This window comes from Idiotropiscis lumnitzeri, chromosome 20, assembly GCF_059441095.1.
Source record: "Idiotropiscis lumnitzeri isolate Australia: NSW breed Sydney's pygmy pipehorse chromosome 20, RoL_Ilum_1.0, whole genome shotgun sequence".
Lineage (NCBI taxonomy): Eukaryota > Metazoa > Chordata > Actinopteri > Syngnathiformes > Syngnathidae > Idiotropiscis > Idiotropiscis lumnitzeri.
Window position 1 is genome coordinate 9547679 of NC_142410.1, and position 9048 is coordinate 9556726.

General features: G+C 45.2%; 1 protein-coding gene across 2 annotated transcripts; it reads left to right on the forward strand.

The window, feature by feature from the left end:
- The first annotated feature begins 1141 nt into the window (after positions 1–1141).
- LOC148317582 (cadherin-related family member 1a) lies at positions 1142–8944 on the forward strand. 2 transcript variants are annotated; one of them, XM_088285110.1, is made up of 17 exons: positions 1142–1438; positions 1724–1855; positions 2136–2281; positions 2368–2418; positions 2489–2578; positions 2923–3009; positions 3848–3964; positions 4328–4471; positions 4532–4610; positions 4699–4799; positions 5041–5244; positions 5463–5615; positions 5694–5858; positions 5931–5998; positions 6624–6852; positions 6947–7201; positions 8278–8944. In XM_088285110.1, the coding sequence occupies exons 1-17, from the start codon at positions 1378–1380 to the stop codon at positions 8824–8826; spliced, it is 2631 nt and encodes an 876-aa protein (XP_088141236.1). In that variant the 5' UTR covers positions 1142–1377; the 3' UTR covers positions 8827–8944. The 2 variants fall into 2 exon arrangements, with proteins under 2 accessions (XP_088141236.1, XP_088141235.1); XM_088285109.1 differs by lacking the exon at positions 1142–1438 and adding an exon at positions 1580–1658 and having other exon boundaries at positions 1760–1855.
- The last annotated feature ends 104 nt before the right edge of the window (positions 8945–9048 follow it).

A 9048-nucleotide genomic window follows, 5' to 3' on the forward strand; every position in this document is an offset into this window, starting at 1 on the left:
AATACATTTACAAAATAAATCAAGTTTATTGCAAGACTGCCCAGGAAATAAAATGCAATGAAGAAAATAAAAATAATAAAAAATGTACTCTCAAAATGATAAAAAAATAACCCTAAAATATTATTAAATAGCTTTGTGGGAGGAATAAAACAAACATAACAGAATCAAATAAAATAAAATCTAAATCACAGAACTAAAAAGCTGTATCCAAAATATGCAATGTATTAAGTTAGGTTGTCTTTTGTATGTATCTAATGGAATTTTTAGACCTTATAATAATGTTCTGCAATGTCTGTTTCCAATCCCGAATGATCCTGCATTCTGATTGGCTGACATCATAGAGCGTCAAACGCTATTTTTATTCCGCACTTGCGAATTGTCAAACTTGCCTGACACCAATTTAACATGTTAACATTGTGCCAGGGTGTCAAAACTCTGCACACACAACCAACATTTGCATGCAAAATGAGAGCCAGATCAATGTAACTTCAATAAATAATAAGTCAATTAATGTCACTTTCCCCCCCTGGTTTGGTTTACTTCCGCATTCCCTGCTAATAAATATTCTTGTGATTCATGATTATGTAGTGGATTTGTTCTCAATTGGGTCCTTCCCACAACGAGTAACTCGCGGCTTTTCACACCACCAAACAAAAGTGTACTTTATGTGTACATCGGAGTCGATGTCATCTTGATTGACACTTAATCCGTGTGGATCTGAGTTTTTAAATTGAACACAAAGCTTTGACTCGGTTGTGTGAATGGCAACGTGGATACATAAATTAAAAGGACCTTCTGCCATCTAGTGGAAGACTGTGGAATTGTTTTACCTGTCACTATACATCACTTGCATAGACAGATGAACAACTATCCATCCATTTTACAAAATAACAATAAATAAATATAATAAATATTTTTTCTGATTATTTGATTCATCAATAATCAGCAGAATAATTGAATTATAGTCGAAAGTGTGGCAAGGGTACAACTATTTTCCCCAAAATATGGTCTCCCTATATTGTGCATTTTCACCTCTTGCGGGTGGAATCTTGAACAATCCCCGACCGCCCCCGCTGCGATAAATTGTGGCAGAAAGCATCCACGTTTCCGGCAGCGTAAGGAAAGTGTGATTGACTTTTCTTGATCACATGCTCACTAAGGTGTGAGCTGTTGTGTGAACTCAATCCAAGCGTCGGCAGCGTAGTGGGAAGATGTGCGCGGAGGGAAGGGATGCGTCACTGGATTAGCGCCTTGTGAGTCGCAGCCTCTTTTCCCCTTCCTGAGCTGCCTGAAGAAGGTCACAGAGCTCGCTCGCCCGTCCGTCCGCCACCGAGAAGCCTTCCACATGAGCGAGCCGGGCCTCGTCGCCCCACCAGGATGAAGAAAGAGACGAAAACGTCGGTTTTCACGTTTGTCCTCCTTCTGCACTTCGGCTCGGGTAGGGTTTGTTTTCTTTTGCGTCTTTGTGCGTGGTTAAGACTTCTTAGGCGCTTAATCCTGGCCAGGGATGGTCCGACTTTAGCGCGCCGCTAATTCTATATTTAAATTGTTTTTTGTTGCATTTTAATTCAATTAAAAGCATCATTTCACATTGATGATTGGTCGCTATTGTTTTTTTCTCACCACTGCTTTCGTTTCCTGTGTTGGTTTTTTAGCAAGTAAGTTACTGTCAGAAGCAACAACAACAACAAAAAATCAAACCAAAAGATGATTGTTGTATCAGTTGCTAATTTTATGCTCATTTGGTTTCCTGATGAAGGACAATCAGACTATGCTCCATATTTCTACGATAATGGACCCAGCAGTACAAATGGGAATATGGCTTTGTTCAGCATCTCTGAGGACACACCAGTCGGTATTATCTGAATTTTCTTCTTCATTTCATTCGTCTTTTAATTACACTTAAGTGTTGTTTAATTTTCTCATATCATACTGAAGCTGCCGCTCACTTTATGGACTGTGACATGGCGGCACAGTGGACGAGCGTTTGGCACACGGCTACAGATTTCTTAGTTGACAATGTGATGAAAGTCAAGTTGATTTTGATTCATCGATCATTCAAGTGTTACGATGAATGAATTTAAATGATGACACTTGACATACCTTGCGTTTATGTTGAATGATTCGCATTTCAGGAACGCAGATATATGTCCTCAATGGCACCGATCCCGAGGACGATCCCATCCGATACGGTCTGACGTTCCAAATGGGCTCCAAAGAGTATTTCAGAGTCGATCCCAAGTCCGGAAACGTCACCCTCGTTCTGGAGCTGGATCGAGAGGCGAGTCCTCCGGCGGCGGCATCATCATCATCATCATCTCTCAGGACGTTTTCTGCAAATGACAATTTTGTAAATCTTTTTTGTAGAAACAAGATGAGATTTCTGCATTTGTGAGCATCACAGATGGGCGCAATAAAGTAAGTCCTGAGAGGTTACGAGTCACTCAAAAGTCGTCCGTTTTGAGTAGTCGCGTGTGTTTGTTTTCAGGTGGTTGAAAATGTGCGGGTGTTCGTCACCGACGCCAACGACGAACCTCCAGAGTTTCAAAACCTTCCTTTCATCGTCGATGTCCCAGAGGTAGGATTGACCGGAAACAATGACAAAAACTTTTATTTGCGGTTGTGCCGCCAGTAGTATTTTTTTTTCTTAAAAACAAAAATTAAATCAGTTGAGCAGAACTTGTGGGTGAGGAGGATATAAATCAAGTGGATGTCATAACTAGTTGCGCAGGAAAGATCGCGAGACTCCCTAGAGGTCTCGTAGCCACATCTCAAGGGACAGCAAAGCGATCGTTTAATAGCGGAAACGTGCCCGCTTCTGCCATCCGAAAATTGGTGTGACATTATGGTAAACAGGTCTGTCGAAAATAAATATAATAAAATAATAAAAGCCTTTGATGGTCTTGTTTTGCTCTCCTCCAGGATGTCGTGGCAGGCAGCAGCATTTACCGAGTCCAGGCGCGGGATAAAGATATGGGCTCAGGAGGAAGCGTCTCCTATTCCCTGCAGGTGAACCTCCAGCTTTCTGTGTTATGCAGATGATGCGCCAGTGCAAAGCCGTTCCATTTAAGCCCACCGCTTGATGATATTGAGTGTGAAGTGGGATTTAGTTTTCATTGGAATTTCAAGAAATCCAAAGCTGCTCTATTTTGCAGAAGGCAGACAAGAAGGAGATAGTGGATATCCATTTTGAAAGGCTTTTGTCTTGCTCGACTTCCTGCTACTCCCCCCCCCCCCTTTTGAGGACTTCTTTGAGCAGCTCTTAACTGCGTGCAAATGTCTGAGCTGTAAAATAAATAGTACACTGCAATTAGCTGGCGACCGATCTCGACTCAAGCACTGTTTAGTTGTACTTAACTTTTCCCATCAGGACATTTCCATTCAATGTTTAGGAGCACAAACACTGATATAAATGATCACATCGAGCCTCAGAGACCTTGGAATTCTATCAACCAGGAGGAAAAAGTGCTAGAAATTCCAAAGACATCCCTGGTTTGAAAATATGACAAACATTTGGCATCTGAAAGAGTTTGCAAAATGAAAAGATTAAATGATCGGGCAAGCACCCGTCCCCCAAAAAAAAAAAAAAAAAAAAAAAAAAAAAGGTCCTTTGAGTGATGGAATAGCGTGTGGAGGGAAAAGATTAATCTCATAGCGAACGAGCAGTCTGGAAATGTGTGACTTGAGTGGATTAAATTTTAATTACATTTTGAGCAACACATTGAGCGCTTAATAAGGGTTTATGCTCGCTCGGTTCCGGCATGCCAACAACGTGAGTGACAAATGTCCGTCCGTGTTGTCGGAGTCACCAGAATTTGAAGCCTTTGTGTGACGTCTCTGTCATCAGCCGACGCCGTTCTCCAAGTTCACCATCGACGCCCACAGCGGGATCCTGAGGGTGAAACCCGGCGAGTGGCTCGACTACGAGACCACGCCCACACACTTTGTGACAGTGGTCGCCAAGGTGGGAGGTCGGAAGGTTCACAGACTCAAAGAGCTTGATCGGCACAATCCCCAAAAAAAAGACAATTAGATGCAAGTAGAAGAAAAATTGACTTGCATTGTCTGAAATTTAAGGGACAAACTGCGACCGTTTAGGAGCAGTCTCGAGTCCTGAATCAGCAACTTCAGTCAGGGATCAACTTTCAGTCTCATTCGTACAACAGCTGATGAGTTCACTTTGTCGTTAACCACGACTAGCTTATTCTAATTGGCCTTAAGAAGGATCGCCGATATAGCAACAAGCCAGAGCCAGTTCCAGTAATCCAGACTCAGAATTTTCGATTGTACACCGAATCTCCTCCTTACACTTGTTTGTCTTGCTCAGGACGGCGGAGGCAAATACAAGGGCAAGCATCAGGTTTTGACCTCCACCGCCACCGTAACGGTCAACGTCCTCGATGCTCAAGACATGCCTCCGTCTTTCGTCGGAACGCCTTACTTTGGATACATCTACGAAGTCTCTGTTCCTGTAAGTTTGACACATCATCCCAAACACAAGCTCAAGTTTGATCCAACTTTCGGCATTTAGGGCTCAGAGATTTTCACCGTGTACGCCAGAGACGGCGATCAAGGCAATCCCAACCCCATTTATTATTCCATCGTGGATGGTAAGAGCAATTAAAGACAATCGTGGGATCACTTTAGACTCGTGGGGGGGGGGGGCAAAATATGTCTGACGGACATTTTCTCTCCCAGGAAGTGATGGCGTCTTCGACATCAACAGCACGAGTGGCTGCATCACCTTGACAACGCACCCCTCCCTCCTCAGAAACGAACTCTATGAAATTAAAGTCAAGGTAGGACTTTTTGCTTGGTAGCTCCGTCGGGTAGTTGGGAGTTTGCATGCTTTTCACGTGTTAGAAGGTGAAGGCATGTTTTTTTTTGTGCGTGGTCTGACACTGACTAGCGATTCATGACTCATTCATACGCTGATATTGTCAAGTCGTCAATTGTTTGTCTTTCTAAGCCGAATGGACGGATGGATTCGATGATGCTGTTCTTACATCTGAGCGTACCTGCGTACCGTTCCCAAACCAGGCGTCTGAGGTGGGCGCCGAGGATCTGCTGCAGGACTACGACATCGCCGTGGTGATGATACGAGTGGTGGATCTCAACAACCACCCGCCAACCTTTTACGGCGAGAACGGGCCGCAGAGCAAGTTCGAGGTCACCATGTACGAGCATCCTCCCTCCGGCGAGATCCTGCGGGGATTCAAGATCACCGTCAACGATTCTGATCAAGTATATGCACGCTGCAGAAAATTGTACTGGCCTGTTGTTGCTTTTGATGTTAATAAATGATACAAAATAATTTTTACTAATTAATTTAGTTTTTACAGAATACTTCTTATTGTAATACCGCCCATGGTGGGATTATAGATAGAAAGACAGAGAGAAAAGTATTCTTTATATAATTTTTTAAAAATATATTTTAATATGCAGTCATTTGTATTTCGAAGGGGGCAAATGCCAAGTTCAAACTGAGGCTGGTGGGACCAAGCCGAGTTCTCCGAGTGGTGCCGCAGACGGTCCTGAATGAAGCCCAGGTGACCATCATCGTGGAGGACACATCTGGCATCGACTACGAAAAGGGGCCGACCCTTTCGTTTAAGGTCGGCACGGAAATTAGATTATTATGGAATTATTGTTTTGGTCAGTCTAGAGAGATAAATCAATGATTATGATGACAGCTGTTGGCGGTGGAGCTCGACACTCCCGAGCGCTTCAGTGCGACGGCGGACATTGTGATCAACCTCCTGGACACTAATGACAACACTCCCAAATTCACGTCGGAGTATTACATCGCCAGGGTTGCCGAGAACTCGCCGGGAGGCACGAGCGTTTCCACTGTTACCGTGAGTCGGCCTCTCTGCTGAGCTAAACGCGATCACAAGCAATAATTTTTGGGGGGAATTTTCTTCCGCCAGGCAAACGATCCTGATTCTGGACCCTGGGGTGAAGTCAAATACAGCATTTATGGATCAGGATCAGATTTGTAAGTAAACCTTAGATGTTCAACTCCCACGTTCACACGCGGAGGTGTGAAAGCGGAGATCCGGACGCAGAGTTAGTTTCCCGAACAAAGAAGAGAAAAGAAAGCGGGTTTATCCGAGCAGCGCGCTACACAAACAGCCGCACCCTTAAGATGGCGGCAAGATTCCGGCTCATCTCCTAATTGGATTGGAGCGTTAAAAATAGTCGGCGGGGCCGATCTCGCGGAGGGAAGAGCCAATTAACATACAGGCTGACAGCTGGAGCCCGAGACGTGGCGGTGAGGCGATGTGAGAAAGCGGGCATGGCGAAGGGAAAGTGAAAATTTATGCTCCTCTGCAGGCAGCCACCTGAGTTAATTGTGTGAAAGTTAGCAGCGTGAGAGTAACTTGTGAGTTATCACAGGGAATAAAACGGCAGCAAGCGTGGGGACGGATGAAAGCAAATCTTTTTGGGTTTGATCAAAAAAATGTACAGGTACATTTTTCTTTTTTATGATCATTTATTCTAAAATTATAATCCATTCTTTTCACATTTTATTTTGCACTGCAAACTGTTTCCAAATTGTTTGTTGAAAAGAAATGCCCTTGGATTTTTCTTGTATTGGTAATCTGTTTGCTATTGCGCAGGTTCTCCATCCACCCGTCGACGGGCCTCATCTCCACGCAGCCGTGGACGTCACTGGACGCCGAAGTTCGCTCCAAGTTTAACTTTTACGTGAAGGCGCAGGACTCGGAGGGAAAGTACAGCCTGGCCGAGGTCTTCATCACCGTGCTCGACATGAACGACCATTCACCCGAATTTGATGACCCGCTGCTGGAGAAGACGATGATCATCGGAACGCCAATTAAAGTAGAGGTGACGATTCTTAGTATTTTTTTTTTTAGTTCTCCACTTTTTGCGATTTTTCCACAATTATTTAGCAAGATGTCCGAAACGCCCGCGCTTGCAGGCGGTGGACGATGACGCCGAGTCGCCTAACAACGTGGTGGAGTACTGCATCATGACGGCGGATCCCGACAACGCCTTCGACATCGACGCCGAGACGGGCGAGATCCAGCTGAAGCCGTACATCTCGTCCATGGAGATCGTTCACAACATCACCGTGCAGAAAGACTGCAAGTGGTCGTTAGTGGTGGAGGCACGAGACCAAGGATCGCCGTCATTCAGCACCACCGCCGTGGTCAACGTTGACATTAAAGAGGCGGTAAGACCGGCCTACCTCTAGATGCTTGCCGCTTGCATTTGTAGGCTACGTTGCTACGCTGTGGCTAATTCAGCAATTCTTTGGACGTTAAATATTCTAAACAGCAAACGCAACACAAACGGGCGGGGGTTCACTGTCCGAGGATTCATGTTTTGATTGATTAGGAACGATACGTGTTCATTGCATCACTGTGCATGGCGATGATTGTGTGTTTCTGGTCTTGTGTGTTGTGCATCGTGCTTTCCAGGTCAAGGGACGCGTTGTTTCGTACTTCCTGGGCCTCAGCAGGCGTCCGCTGACCGTTTTTGGAATTTGTTTCAGCCTTGTCATGACCCTCATTTTGCTAACTGTCTGCATATCCACAATCCTGTACTGTAACGCAGTGAAAAAGTCCAGAATCAACCCAGAGAGTAACTATATCAAAGTTGTCCGCAGACCAAAGTGAGGGAAGAAATTCCTACATGTCACATTTTGTTCGTCTCTTGGTTTGCTTTGTGAAAGAGTACGTGAGCATTTTTGGATGAGTTACAAAATTCCATTTCTCTATCGCACTTATCCTCATAAGAAACCAAAACAGAATAGCTGGCTGGCGCGACAACATGCAATCCCACGGCAGCTTGTTGCTAGGCAGAATTTGTCGGGTACATTTGATGTCGTCACAAAACAAATCTGCTGCCAAACTCAGACCAATTGAACATTTTTCCCTTTGGCCTTAAAAATTCCAATTTTTTTTTTTCTTTCTGACACAAACATGTTCCTGTACTCTGATTGTCTCGTGACGTGTCTTCCCTCATCAGCTCCATGCCAAAGTCACATCCACTAACTTCAGACGCTAATGAATCATAGCGTGCAGAGCAGGGGTGTCAAACTTAACAGCCAAAGCTCAAAGCATAATCATACAAATATGCCTGGTTTGGGCTTTTACGCAGTTTGTTTGACACCCCCGGCACACAGGATACAGCGGTGTGTAGGGTAGTTGTTGTTTGGGCCTCCCCTGCCAGTGCTTCGCTTATCAATCTATCGCACGCTTCGACTGATGCTTGGATGATTCCGATTCTATTTGTGCTCTTTTGCAGACTCCTCTCAAGGGGCCTGTGGCGGCCTTTTTAATGAAAAGTAGGGACAACCCCATGAAAGCTTTAGGCATGCTTACGTTCGTTATTAGCTTGTTGGTCGGGGCGACCGTTCTCATCTCCACGGCCATGTACATGCGCAACGCCAAGTCCCAAAACAGGGTGACACCTGCGCGCCGCATCATCAAGAGGCGACCCCGGCACCAGCAGCCCTGGACCTTCAATATGCCCACGTTCAAATTCAGCAACCCCTCCGGGAAGTTCCTCATGGAGGTTCCAGAGGGTAATCCCGAGCAGGAGACCGGCACCCCGAGAACGAGGCCGCCACCGCCGCCCTGTGCCCCGTGTCTGCCCCCGCCAGTTCCAACCATCAACAGACCCCCCGAGAGGTCTCGCGCTGTCCCCACCATATCGGGGGCCTTAGCCTCCAAAGGCTCAAAGAAAGGGAAGTCGGTTCGTCGCAAGGAGGGCAACATGAGCTCCGCACTGGTTTCGGAGTTGAAAATGAGGCTGGAGCAGAAAATTATAGAAAACAACCAAGGTTACTGTTAACCACAAGTTGCAAAAGTCGTCACACTCTGTGCTTATGCGACATACAACTAAAGTTGAGTTGTAAAATGACCAACAAAAAAATGGTGAATTAGCTACTATTAATTAAGAAAAAAAAAACAAGTCAATCTTGGAGCTGACAGTGACAACCAATTCTTGTAAATATTGCAACGGATGGGGAATACGTTTACTCTCCAAAACTGTTGCGCCTCGTTTTACGCTCAA